This window comes from the organism of the source record quoted next, unplaced genomic scaffold (assembly GCF_019419815.1).
Source record: "Pyrus x bretschneideri cultivar Hongxiangsu unplaced genomic scaffold, Pyrus_bretschneideri_v1 Contig27, whole genome shotgun sequence".
NCBI classification, from domain to species: domain Eukaryota; kingdom Viridiplantae; phylum Streptophyta; class Magnoliopsida; order Rosales; family Rosaceae; genus Pyrus; species Pyrus x bretschneideri.
Window position 1 is genome coordinate 1027962 of NW_025999579.1, and position 13712 is coordinate 1041673.

At 41.4% G+C, this 13712-nt stretch overlaps 3 protein-coding genes and 1 pseudogene across 3 annotated transcripts; all 4 read left to right on the forward strand.

The window, feature by feature from the left end:
* Window positions 1-253: 253 nt before the first annotated feature.
* On the forward strand, window positions 254-1029 carry LOC125468040 (loganic acid O-methyltransferase-like; the record flags this gene model as incomplete). The annotated part of the gene is made up of 2 exons (XM_048587500.1): window positions 254-550; window positions 641-1029. Coding segments are annotated over 2 exons (636 nt in total), but the record flags the coding sequence as incomplete, so codon positions are not given.
* Window positions 1030-2265: 1236 nt separating this feature from the next.
* LOC103950599 (loganic acid O-methyltransferase-like) lies at window positions 2266-3817 on the forward strand. Its single transcript, XM_009361832.3, has 3 exons — window positions 2266-2441; window positions 2588-3235; window positions 3324-3817. Exons 1-3 carry the CDS (start codon window positions 2346-2348, stop codon window positions 3660-3662), a joined length of 1083 nt encoding a protein of 360 aa, XP_009360107.2. The 5' UTR covers window positions 2266-2345; the 3' UTR covers window positions 3663-3817.
* A 1044-nt stretch (window positions 3818-4861) lies between these two features.
* Window positions 4862-6611, forward strand: LOC103950600 (loganic acid O-methyltransferase-like). Its single transcript, XM_009361833.3, has 3 exons — window positions 4862-5131; window positions 5278-5934; window positions 6020-6611. The coding sequence occupies exons 1-3, from the start codon at window positions 5036-5038 to the stop codon at window positions 6356-6358; spliced, it is 1092 nt and encodes a 363-aa protein (XP_009360108.2). The 5' UTR covers window positions 4862-5035; the 3' UTR covers window positions 6359-6611.
* Window positions 6612-12512: 5901 nt separating this feature from the next.
* On the forward strand, window positions 12513-13712 carry LOC103950601 (annotated as a pseudogene).

Below are 13712 nucleotides of genomic sequence, written 5' to 3' on the forward strand. Positions count from 1 at the left end.
TACTTTTTTCTTTTTTATACAAGTGATAGTGAGGGAGGGAGGAACCGAACTCCAAATCTCAGGTGCTAAGTAAGAATAATGTTCTAAATTTTCTTATGTTGGCTGGAGTCGGAATTGGGAAATGGCATCATTAATTAACAAAGTCTTGTTTCCATCTATTGACTATTAATCACCGTTTACTCAATTTGCATAACGTATTTTCATCGTATGAATTTTCATGCTCGAGGGTGAATTGTTGTAACCTATTTCAACTTTTGCCCTTCAGTGGCTTTCTAGAGTACCAAAAGAGGTGGTGGACAAAAACAGTCCAGCATGGAACAAAGGACGAATCCATTACTCAAACTCCACTGATGAAGTCGTAAGGGCTCACGAAGCTCAACTTGCTGAGGACATAGAGTGCTTTCTGAATGCCAGGGCACAAGAGATTGCAGACGGAGGAATGATGGTACTCGTCATTCCAGGCAGACCCAATACTCTCCCTCATTCTGAATCTGTGGGAAATGTGAGCTTTCAACTTATAGGGTCTTGCCTCATGGACATGGCTAGGAAGGTGAGCAATGGTATTTCTATTTCTCGCTTTGCGTTCAATTACACAAGAAATTTTGTTTATATGACGTCCATGTGTTTTTCCTTTGCGCAGGGATTAGTAAGTGAAGAGAAAGTAGATACATTTAGCATTCCTGTGTATGCCATGACTCCCCAAGAACTGGAAGCTGCTGTAGAAAGAAATAAACATTTTAGTTTAAAGAAGTTGGAAACAATACCTCACACTCCGGTTCCTCCAACTTTCTCTCCAATCCAACTTGTTGTATCTCACATGAGAGCTGGCTTTGAGGGAATCGTCAAGCAGCAATTCGGAGAAGAAATCTTAGATGAGCTCTTTGACTCGTATCTCAAGAAACTTGAAGAGCAACCTTCCATCATTGAGTCAGGGACTGGAACTGCAATCATCTTTCTTGCCGTGCTGAAGCGCAAGTAAAATGATGCGAACATGATGTCTCAGTACTCATGAAGATGTTGTCAAATTTCATTTGCTTCATTGTTATGTTAGTGTTTTTTTATACGACTAAGTGGAATAAAACCTCTGTACGAGTCTTAGCTCAAGTGGCTTGGGAAGGCGAGATGGAAATGTTGGATTCCCCTTGTAACCTAAAATTCACTGCAGGAGAGAGATACTCTCTAGCCTGCAGAATGTGCTACTATTTTAATCGGTTTGAAAACCTTAATTCACATATAATGCATTGTATCATATTAAGCTAGCCTTCCAATTTGTCTTACACTGCATCATTACAATTGGCTATTAATTTGGCTTTTAATTGTGTTTATACCATACTTCACTAATTCCGAAATTATCCAACACCAATTAACTTTTTACTTTCAGAGGCGCATTAAAAGATTCATGTTGAGGACCCCCTGCCGATGCACAAGAGTTTCTTTCCAACTAGGAGACCAATTACAACGCTACACGTGTTAACATCAGAATAAACCTCCTAAAATCCCACATTGGTCGAGGGCAAAAGCGTCCTCAACTATAAAAAGAAACCATTATTAGAACTTATTAATAATGACTATGCTTGAACCTTTGTACTACATTATTCATGAGACACCTCTACCCTCGTGGACCAACGGGTGGTTTCCTCGCAGCAATCCACCTTTTCGGGAACCGGGAAGACTCACATAGACATTTTAGTCTATCTAGACCACTATCATGTGATTCACCAGCACCCTGAATCAAACCCAGAACGTGCTATGTGAAATATGGGCTTGAAATTTGTTCCCAATCAGTGGGCCACCCCATGGTTGTTCATATCTTGCTAATCCTTGACCTACCAAAGTTTTCTGCATCATTGGTTTGGAAAAAGTAGAGACCTTTTACTTTACCAACAATTAATGTAACATTCCCAAATGTACATATATCTAATAATCCAAGAACTATAGGCAGCTATATAACATAGAAAGCCCCGCGCTGGGCAATCTTTTAGTTTCGACATGGACTAGTTTAGCAGCAGCATTTTGGATACGGGGGTGCATACAGCATCTTTGAATGTAAAAGTCAGACATACGTAGAAGGACTATCAAAGAAGGAATCAAGCGAATAGGAAGGGGGCGAAGGAGTGAGACAAGGGAGAAGGACAAACAAAGACTTTCTCAACAATCAGAAAAAGACCACCAGTTTGTCTTACTTTCCAGTGCTTTCACGTTTCCTAAATTTTAATTGTTTTACTTTGTCTTTTCATAGCGTCAAGTAGTAGAGTAGGGACGGCCGAAATGCAGATATAAGAATAATGACCCCCCATGATACAATACATGACATACACAACAGAGAAACATAGAGAAAGAGAGAGATGGCTACAGTCGAGGAAAAAAGTAAGTTCTCCGAAGAGTATCCAATGAAAGGTGGAGATGGCCCCAACAGCTATGCCAACAACTCAACTTTGCAGGTTTATATGAATTCATTTCAAAGTTTCTTATTTTGTAGTGCTCACTTTTATCGAAGTCCTTGATCTCTTTGTATATGAAATTCAGGACAAACTAAGGCACAGCCGGTAACTCGAACAATGATTTTGTATTTTGTAAATCCTTGCAGAAAGGAACGGTGGATGGTGCCAAAGAACTTTTAAGCAAGGCAGTTGCAGAAAAGCTCGACTTGTTATCTTCTAACACCTTCTACATTGCTGATTTGGGTTGCTCTGTCGGGCCAAACACATTTATCTCAGTTGAGAACATAATCGAAGCTGTGGAATTCAAGTTTCAGAGCCAAGAGCTGAATTCGCAGATCCCTGAATTTCAGGTCTACTTTAACGATCATACTCTGAATGATTTTAACAGGCTCTTCAAATCCCTCCCGCAGACCAGGCGATACTACGCTGCCGGAGTGCCTGGTTCCTTCTATGGTCGTCTATTTCGTAGTACGTCTATTCATTTTTTTCATTCAACTTTTGCCCTTCAGTGGCTTTCTAGAGTACCAAAAGAGGTGGGGGACAAAAATAGTCCAGCATGGAACAAGGGACGAATTCATTACTCAGACTCCCCTGATGAAGTCGTAAGGGCTTACGAAGCTCAACATGCTGAGGACATGGAGTGCTTTCTGAATGCCAGGGCACAAGAGATTGCAGACGGAGGAATGATGGTACTCGTCATTCCAGGCCGGCCCAATACTATTCCTCATTCTGACTCTCTGGGAAATGTGAGCTTTCAACTTATAGGGTCTTGCCTCATGGACATGGCTAGGAAGGTGAGCAATGGCCTTTCTATTTCTCGTTTTGCGTTCAATTACACAAGAAATTTTGTTTACGGCTTCGATGTGTTTTTCCTTTGCGCAGGGAGTAGTCAGTGAAGATAAAGTAGATACATTTAACATTCCTGTGTATTTCATGACTCCCCAAGAACTGGAAGCTGCTGTAGAAAGAAATGAATATTTTAGTTTAAAGAAGTTGGAAACAGTACCTCACACTCCGATTCCTCCCACTGTCTCTCCAATCCAACTCTTTGTATCTCACGCGAGAGCTGCTTTTGAGGAAGTCATCAAGCAGCAATTCGGAGAAGAAATCTTAGACGAGCTCTTTGACTCGTATCTCAAGAAACTTGAAGAGCAACCCTCCATCATTGCGTCGGCGACTGAAACTGCAATCGTCTTTCTAGCCGTGCTTAAGCGCAAGTAAAATGATGCGAACATGATGTCTCAGTACTCATGAAGATGTCAAATTTCATTTGCTCATTGTTATGTTAGTTTTCTTTTTTATACGACTAAGTGGAATAAAACCTCTGTACGAGTCTTAGCTCAAGTGGCTTTGGAAGACGAGATGGAAATGTTGGATTCCGCTTGTAACCGAAAGTTCACTGCAGGATAGAGATACTCTCTAGCCTGCAGAATGTGTTATTATTATAATCTGTTTGAAAACCTTAATTCACATATAATGCATTGTATCATATTAAGCTAGCCTTCCAATTTGTCTTACACTGCATCATTACAATTGTCTATTATTTTTGCATTTAATTGTGTTTGTATCATGCTTCATTAATTCCAAAATTATCCAGCACCAACCAACTTTATACTTTCAGAGGCGCATTGAAAGATTTGTGTTGAGGCCCCCTGCCGAGGCACAAGAATTTCTTTCCAACCAGGAGATCAATCACAACGCTACACGTGTCAACATCAAAATAAACCTCCTAGAGTCCCATATTGGCCGACGACGAAAGCGTCCTCAACTATAAAAGAAGACCATTATTAGAACTTATTAATAATGACTATGCTTGAACCTTTGTAGAATGTAAACTCTACATTATTAATGAGACACCTCTACCCCCGTGGACCAATGGGTGGTTTCGTCGTGGCAATCTACCTTTTCGGGGGCCAGGAAGACTCACAGAGACATTTCAGCTTCTCCTAACCACTATCATGTGATTCACGAGCACCATGAATCAAACTCAAAATATGCTATGTGGAATACGGGCTTGAAACTTGTTTCCAATCAGTGGGCCACCCCATGGTTGTTCATATTTGCTAATCTTTGACCTACCAAAGTTTTCTGCATCATTGGTTTGGAAAAAGTAGAGACCTTTTACTTAACCAACAGTTAATGAAACGTTCCCAAATATACATATATCTTATAATCCAAGAACTATGAGCAACTATATAACATACAAAGCCCCGCGCTTGGCAATCTTTTAGTTTCGACAAGGACAAGTTTAGCAGCAGCATTTTGTATATGGGGAGTGCAGCCAGCATCTTTGAATGTAAAAGTCAGACATATGGAGAAGGACGATCAAAGACGGAAGGAATCAAGCGAATAGGAAGGGGGCGAAGGAGTGAGACAAGGGAGAAGGACAAACAAACTCTTTCTCAACAATCAGTAAAAGACCACCAGTTTGTCGTACATTCCAATGCTTTTCAAGTTTCCTATTTAATTGTTTTACATTTTCTTTTGATAGTGTCAGGTAGTAGAGTAGGAACGACGGAAATGCAGATATAAGAATGATGAACCTCATGATACAACACATGACACACAGCAGAGAAACATAGAGAAAGAGAGAGATGGCTGCAGTCGAGGAAACCAGTAAGTTCTCCGAAGCGTGTCCAATGAAAGGTGGAGATGGCCCCAACAGCTATGCCAACAACTCAACTTTTCAGGTTTATATGAATTCATTTCAAAATTTATTATTTTGTAATGCGCACTTTTATCGAAGTCCTTAATCTCTTTGTATACGAAATTCAGAACAAACTAAGGAACAATCAGTAACTTGAACAATGATTTTGTATTTCGTATATCCTTGTAGAAAGGATATGTGGATGCTGCCAAGGAACTCTTAAGCAAGGCAGTTGCAGAAAAGCTCGACACAGACGTGTTGTTATCTTCTAACACCTTTTTCATTGCTGATTTGGGTTGCTCTGTTGGGCCAAACACATTTACCGCGGTTGAGAACATACTCGAAGCTGTGGAATTCAAGTTTCAGAGCCAAGGGCTGAATTCGCAGATCCCTGAATTTCAAGTCTTCTTTAATGATCATACTCTAAATGATTTCAACAGGCTCTTCAAATCCCTCCCGCAGACCAGGCGATACTATGCTGCGGGCGTGCCTGGTTCTTTCTACAGTCGCCTATTTCCTAATGCTTCTATTCATTTTTTTCATTCAGCTTTTGCCCTTCAGTGGCTTTCTAGAGTACCAAAACAGGTGGTGGACAAAAACAGTTCAGCATGGAACAAAGGACGAGTCCATTACTCAAACTCCACTGATGAAGTCGTAAGGGCTTACGAAGCACAACATGCTGAGGACATGGAGTGCTTTCTGAATGCCAGGGCACAAGAGATCGCAGACGGAGGAATGATGGTTCTCGTCATTCCAGGTCGGCCCAATACTCTTCCTCATTCTGACTCTTTGGTAAACGTGTCCTTTCAACTTATGGGGTCTTGCCTCATGGACATGGCTAGGAAGGTGAGCAATGGTATTTCTATTTCTCACTTTGCTTTCATTTACACAAGAAATTTTGTTTATGGCTTCCATGTGTTTCTTTGCGCAGGGATTAGTAAGTGAAGAGAAAGTAGATACATTTAACATTCCCGTGTATACCATGACTTCCCAAGAACTGGAAGCTGCTGTAGAAAGAAATGAACATTTTAGTTTAAAGAAGTTGGAAACAATACCTCGCCCCCTGGCATCTCCCACTGTCTCTCCAATCCAACTCGTTGTATCTCACATAAGAGCTGGCTTTGAGGAAATGATCAAGCAGCAATTCGGAGAAGAAATCTTAGATGAGCTCTTTGACTCGTATCTCAAGAAACTTGAAGAGCAACCCTCCATCATTGTGTCAGGGACTGAAAGTACAATTATCTTTCTTGCCGTGCTGAAGCGCAAGTAAAATGATGCGAACATGATGTTTCAGTACTCATGAAGATGTTGTTAAATTTCATTTGCTTCATTGTTATGCTAGTTTTCTTTTTTATTCAACTAAGTGGCATAAAACCACTGTACGAGTCTTAGCTCAAGTGGCTTTGGAAGGACGGGATGGAAATGTCGGATTCCCCTTGTAACCGAAAATTCACCTGCAGAATATGTTGTTATTATAATCTGTTTGAAAACCTTTGGATTCACATGTTAAGCTAGCCTTCCAATTTTTCTTACAGTGCATCATTACAATTGGCTATTAATTTTGCTTTTAATTGTGTTTGTAACATACTTCTTTAATTCAGAAATTAATTAGCACCAGTCAATTTTCTACGTTCAGCAATGCATTGAAGGATTCGTGTTGAGGCACCCTTGCCAAAACACAAGAGTTTCTCTCCAACCAAGAGGCCAATCATGATGCGACATGTGTCAGGATCATAATAAAACTACTAAAGTCTCACATCGACCACGGACGAAAGTGTCCTCAACTATAAAAGGAGACCATTGTTAGAACTTACTAAGGATGATTAGTTAAATGTTTGTTATGATTCTTATGTAAATAAATAGATTAGTCAAGGATATAATTGTAATTGTAAGAGCAGTGTACTGTCTATATATACACTGCTGCATCATTGTAAGGTTATCTGATTAATGCATATATGAGAGATATTTAGAAACTGTGGATCTTGGTTTTCTACATGGTACCATCGCCACACCGCCTCACGGCTTCTTCGATCCTGCTCTCTTCCGCTCTTCTCTGATCGCCTTCTCCGATTGTCTTCTCCACCGTGATTGTCTGAGGTGTTGTTCTCTGATTTAGATTTTTTTTTGCTTCTTCTTCTTGAATCTTGATGGCGTCTCCCTCCGATTCTTCTTCTCCAATTGAGTCGGTGCCTCCCTCAAACCCTAATTTCTCTTCCCCAAATCTCAATACCTCTCAGATGTATAATTCTCTCACGATTCAGAACATTGGCAGTATGGTTCCGATCAAGCTCCGGCGATCCAATTATCTGCCGTGGCGAGCTTTGTTTGCTCCGATTCTCCGTCGCTACAAGCTTCTAGGGATTGTTGATGGCACTGAGCCCTGTCCATCTCCCTTTCTTCCAGATCGCTCCATCAATCCAGATTTTGAGCAATGGTATGAGAAAGATCAGAATTTGCTTATCTGGTTCAATTCGACGCTATCTGAGGAAATTATTCCGTTCACCGTCGGTGTCTCCTCCGCTCGTGATCTCTGGCTCAAGCTTGAGCAGCGCTTTGGTGGTATTTCAGATGTTCATATTCATCAGTTGCGTTCGAAGCTTCAAAATGTTCAAAAAGGCTCTCAATCCATGGCTGACTATCTTCAACAAATCAAGGAGATCTCCGATTCTCTCACTGCCGCTGGTGCATCTGTTACTGATCGTGATCTCATTGCTGCGACTCTTGCAGGTCTTACTGATGATTTCGAATCTTTCACTGATTCCATCTTACTTCGCCTTTCTTCTACTTCGTTGGATGAATTACATGGCCTGTTGCTTACTAAGGAGTTGTCCATGGAGCGTCGCAAGAAAAGTTCATCTTCTGAGCCCTTTCATGCCTTCTCTGTGCAAAGCCAACCGCCTCTCCTTCCTACACCACCACAAGCTCTTGCTGCTCCCAATCCTGGATCATCACCCCTTCAGAATTCTTTTCGGTATAATTCTAACAGAGGCTACAATCGTGGTTCTACCCGAGGCTTTAACCGTGGTTCTCATCGCAACTACAATCGTGGTTCCAATCGTGGGAATTTCAACTCTGGTTTCACTCGAGGATCTTATAATTCTGGATTCAATCGTCATGTTTCCTCTTCCGGATCCAAAACTCCTTGTCAAATTTGTGGCTCTACTAGTCATGAAGCTCTTGATTGCTTCGACAGAATGAATCCCGAAATCTCAGGCAAGTTTCCTCCAGCTAAACTTGCTGCCATGTGTGCTCACTATACTGCAAAGTCCTCTAATCCTTGGCTCATTGATTCGGGTGCCACCTCTCACATTACGAATGATATATCAAATCTTCAATCTCCTACTCCCTACCATGGTGAAGACAAGGTGTACATCGGAGATGGTAAAGGTCTGTCTATAGATCATATTGGCACATCTATTTTGCATACTCCTGCTCACTCGTTTAAATTGCCAAATGTTCTTCATGTGCCTCAAATGAAACATAGTCTTCTCTCTGCTTATCAGTTTATTAAAGATAATGATTGTTCATTAACACTTGACATTCATGGATCCTCTGTCAAGGATCGTTTTACGGGGAGGACGCTTTTACGGGGCCAAGTTAAAGATGGCTTCTTTCCGCTTCATGGTTCATCTGCTCTCTCTCCTGTCACTCCTCCTCCTACTGCACTTGTAAGTAATTCTGCTAATGTCCGTATATGGCACAGCCGACTTGGTCATCCATCTTCTGCTATTTTTCGCAAAGTCTTGTCTACCAATAAAGTTGCTATTCAAGGCCCCTCTTCTCTGGCCTTCTTCTGCAAAGACTGTGCTTTAGCAAAGAATCACAAGCTTCCTTTTGGTACTCATCAATCTGTATCTACTAAAAGTCTAGATTTGTTGCACTGTGATGTCTGGGGACCATCTCCTGTTGTATCAGTGAGTGGCTATAGATATTACTTGCTTATTGTTGATGATCACAGCAAGTATAGTTGGTTTTTTCCCTTAAAGTCCAAGTCTTCTGTATTTTCAACCTTTGTGGAGTACAAGTCCTATGTAGAGAACACTCTTGGTAATAAAATAAAAGTTGTTCGCTCTGATTCAGGGGGTGAATTTACCAGTCATCAATTTCAGAATTTTCTTAAACTTCATGGTATTTTGCAACAATTTAGCTGTCCTCATACTCCTGAGCAGAATGGATGTGTTGAACGGAAACATCGTCATTTAGTTGAAACTGCTCGTACACTCTTCGTGCAATCTCAAGTGCCTCATATGTTTTGGGTTGAAGCTTTTTCTACTGCTGCATATCTAATCAATCGCCTTCCCCTTGGTGGTGTCCTGCAGTCTCCCTGGGAACTTCTCTTTGGCACTCCTCCAGATTATTCTCGACTCAAAATTTTTGGTTGCTGTTGTTATCCCTGGCTCAAACCCTATACTACATCTAAGTTGGCCAGCAAGAGTAAATCCTGTGTTTTCCTTGGGTACAGTCTTCAACACAAGGGGTATCGTTGTCTTGATCCAGTTACACAACGAGTGTATATCTCTAGGCATGTCATCTTTGACGAGACTACCTTTCCCTTTCAGAGTATATCCTCTGATTTTTCTGGTGCATCTAATGTTCTTGCTGACACTTCTCCAGTGCAGTCGTCTGTTAATCTGCAATTCACAATCCCTGCTGCTCACTCTGTACCTCATGTGCATCCTCCAGTATCTGTTAATGTTCCTGTCTCTCCAGAGGATCTTCCTGTCTCTGTTGATGTTTCAGTACCTCATGAGGATCTTCCAGTCCCTGCTGTTGTTCCAGTATCTCATGTGATCTCTTCTGAGCACTCTTCAGTGAATCCTTCTTCTGCCTCTTCTTCTGTTCCTAATACTCATCCTATGGTCACTAGATCCAAAGCTGGTATCTTCAAACCCAAAGCCTACTCCGCCACCAAACACCCTTTACCTGATCAGGTTAATATTCTTCCCACAACTTATCTTCAGGCTTCAAAACATGCTCACTGGAGGGCTGCTATGCAGGATGAAATCAATGCTCTGCAGTCAACCGGCACTTGGTCTCTCGTTCCTTTTACCTCCCAACAAAATATTGTTGGCTGTAAGTGGGTGTTTCGCGTTAAGAAACATCCCAATGGTACTATAGACCGTTACAAAGCTCGGCTTGTGGCCAAAGGATTTCATCAGCAAGCTGGTTTGGATTACAAGGAAACATTTAGTCCTGTTGCAAAACCTGTCACCATTCGGATTCTTCTATCTCTTGCAGTTCAATATGACTGGTTTCTTAATCAATTGGATATCAGTAATGCTTTTCTGCACGGTGACCTTCAAGAAGATGTCTACATGCAGCAACCTCCTGGTTTCAGTGATCCAAATTATCCGACTCATGTCTGCAAGCTTCGTAAATCCTTGTATGGATTGAAACAAGCCCCTCGGGCCTGGTTTGACAAATTATTTGCAGTACTTAAGTCCTTGGGTTTTCATCAATCTCAATCTGATGCTTCTTTATTTGTGCTCCAAGCATCTGTTCCTGTTTTTGTCTTGGTGTATGTCGATGACATACTTGTCACAGGTCCAAATCCTGCAGCTTGTCAACGTTTCATTCAGACACTAAGTACTGTTTTTCCCGTGAAGGATTTAGGCCCTTTGCACTATTTTTTGGGTCTTGAGGTTCAGAGATCTGCTGCTGGTCTTTTCTTACATCAAAGCAAGTATATATTTGACTTACTTCACAAGACTCGCATGGATGGTGCTAAACCATGTCTCACTCCTCTTGGCCCTATCAAACTCGATCACACTGGTCCCTTGTTACCTGATCCAACCGAATATCGCTCTATTGTGGGTGCTTTGCAATACCTCACTTGGACACGACCTGATTTATCCTTTGCTGTCAATCAAGTCTGTCAGTTTATGCATGCTCCTCGCGAACCACATCTTCAAGCAGCCAAACGTATTCTCAGATTCCTCAAAGCCACAGTTAGTCATGGGTTGTGGTTCACGAAAGGTACTGATCATCTTACTGCCTATTCTGATGCTGATTGGGCTGGCTGTCCATTCGATCGTCGATCTACTAGTGGCTATTGCATATTCCTGGGATCCAATCTTATTAGCTGGAGTGCTAAGAAACAACCCACGGTTGCTCGTTCCTCAACTGAAGCAGAATACCGATCATTAGCGCACACAGCTGCTGAAATCACCTGGATTTGCAAAGTGTTCAAAGATCTTGGTCTCCAGCTTCCTCAAGTCCCTTCTCTCTGGTGTGATAATCTGTCTGCCATATCTCTTGCATCCAATCCAGTCTTTCATGCTCGCACCAAGCATATTGAATTTGATTACCATTATATTCGAGAGTTGGTCCTTGCTAACCTACTCAAAGTCCAGTATGTGTGTTCTCAAGATCAGTTAGCTGATATTCATACTAAATCTCTGTCTAAATCTAGGTTTCTGTATCTGCAATCCAAGCTTGCCCTTGGACCTTTCGATGCCTCCAAGTTCAGCTTGAGGGGGTGTAAAGAGTCAAGCAAAATTAGTTAAATGTTTGTTATGATTCTTATGTAAATAAATAGATTAGTCAAGGATATAATTGTAATTGTAAGAGCAGTGTACTGTCTATATATACACTGCTGCATCATTGTAAGGTTATCTGATTAATGCATATATGAGAGATATTTAGAAACTGTGGATCTTGGTTTTCTACAGATTATGCTTGAACCTTTGTATAATGTAAATTCTACAGTATTAATGAGAACTCCTCTACCCTTATGGACCAGGGGGTGGTTTCGTCACGGAAATCCACCTTTTCAGGAAGACTCACAAAGTCATTTCACAAACACTAGGAATAACACAGAACGGAATACAGGCTTGGAATTCGTTCTCAACCATTGGGCAACCCATGGCTGTTCATATCTTGCTGATAATTGACCTAGCAAAGTTTTATTATGCATCATTGGTTTGAAAAAAGTAGAGACATTTTAATCTACCAACAATTAATGTAACGTTCCCAAATATGCGTACATCTTATATACCAAGAACTGTAGGCAGCAATATAACATAGAAAGCCCCGTGCTTAGCAATATTTTAGTTTCGACATGGACAAGTTTAGCAGCAACATTTTGGATATGGGGGTGCAAACAGCATCTTTGAAGGTAAAAGTCAGACATACAGAGAAGGACGATCAAAGATGGAAGGAATCAAGCGAATAGGAAGGGGGCGAAGGAGGGAGACAAGGGAGAAGGACAAACAAAGACTTTCTCAACAATCAGAAAAAGACCACCAGTTTGTCTTACTGTCCAATGCTTTCACGTTTCCTAAATTTTAATTGTTTTACTTTGTCTTTTCATAGCGTCAAGTAGTAGAGTAGGAACGGCCGAAATGCAGATACTCCTAAGAATAATGACCCCCCATGATACAATACATGACGTGCACAACAGAGAAACATAGAGAAAGAGAGAGATGGCTGCAGTCGAGGAAACAAGTAAGTTCTCCAAAGAGTATCCAATGAAAGATGGAGATGGCCCCAACAGCTATGCCAACAACTCAAATTTGCAGGTATAAATGAATTCATTTCAAAGTTTCTTATTTTGTAGTGCCAAAGAACTTTTAAGCAAGGCAGTTGCAGAAAAGCTCGACTTGTTATCTTCTAACACCTTTTACAGCTGATTTGGGTTGCTCTGTCGGGCCAAACACATTTATTGCAGTTGAAAACATAATCGAAGCTGTGGAATTCAAGTTTCAGAGCCAAGGGCTGAATTCACAGATCCCTGAATTTCAGGTCTTCTTTAACGATAATACTCTGAATGATTTTAACAGGCTCTTCAAATCCCTCCAGCAGATCAGGCAATACTACGGTGCGGGCGTGCCTGGTTCCTTCTATGGTCGTCTATTTCCTAGTACGTCTATTCATTTTTTTCATTCAATTTTTGGCCTTCATTGGCTTTCTAGAGTACCGAAAGAGGTGGTGGACAAAAACAGTCCAGCATGGAACAAAGGACGAATTCATTACTCAAACTCCCCTGATGAAGTCGTAAGGGCTTACGAAGCTCAACATGCTGAGGACATGGAGTGCTTTCTGAATGCCAGGGCACAAGAGATTGCAGACGGAGGAATGATGGTACTCGTCATTCCAGGCCGGCCCAATACTCTTCCTCATTCTGACTCTCTGGGAAATGTGAGCTTTCAACTTATAGGGTCTTGCCTCATGGACATGGCTAGGAAGGTGAGCAATGGTATTTCTATTTCTCGTTTTGCGTTCAATTACACAAGAAATTTTATTTATGGCTTCCATGTGTTTTTCCTTTGCGCAGGGAGTAGTAGGTGAAGAGAAAGCAGATACATTTAACACTCCTGTGTATTACATGACTCCCCAAGAACTGGAAGCTGCTGTAGAAAGAAATGAATATTTTAGTTTAAAGAAGTTGGAAACAGTACCTCACACTCCGATTCCTCCCACTGTCTCTCCAATCCAACTCTTTGTATCTCACGCGAGAGCTGCCTTTGAGGAAGTCATCAAGCAGCAATTCGGAGAAGAAATCTTAGATGACCTCTTTGACTCGTATCTCAAGAAACTTGAAGAGCAACCCTCCATCATTGCGTCAGGGACTGAAACTGCAGTTATCTTTCTTGCCGTTCTTAAGCGCAAGTAAAATGATACGA

Bases quoted from the DNA above. Each gene is read 5' to 3' on its own strand.
- LOC103950599 (XM_009361832.3), top strand. From the start codon at position 2,346: ATGGCTACAGTCGAGGAAAAAAGTAAGTTCTCCGAAGAGTATCCAATG. The intron at 2,442-2,587 runs GTTTATATGAAT...AAATCCTTGCAG, and splicing joins CCAACAACTCAACTTTGCAG to AAAGGAACGGTGGATGGTGC. The intron at 3,236-3,323 runs GTGAGCAATGGC...TCCTTTGCGCAG, and splicing joins TCATGGACATGGCTAGGAAG to GGAGTAGTCAGTGAAGATAA.
- LOC103950600 (XM_009361833.3), top strand. From the start codon at position 5,036: ATGGCTGCAGTCGAGGAAACCAGTAAGTTCTCCGAAGCGTGTCCAATG. The intron at 5,132-5,277 runs GTTTATATGAAT...ATATCCTTGTAG, and splicing joins CCAACAACTCAACTTTTCAG to AAAGGATATGTGGATGCTGC. The intron at 5,935-6,019 runs GTGAGCAATGGT...TTCTTTGCGCAG, and splicing joins TCATGGACATGGCTAGGAAG to GGATTAGTAAGTGAAGAGAA.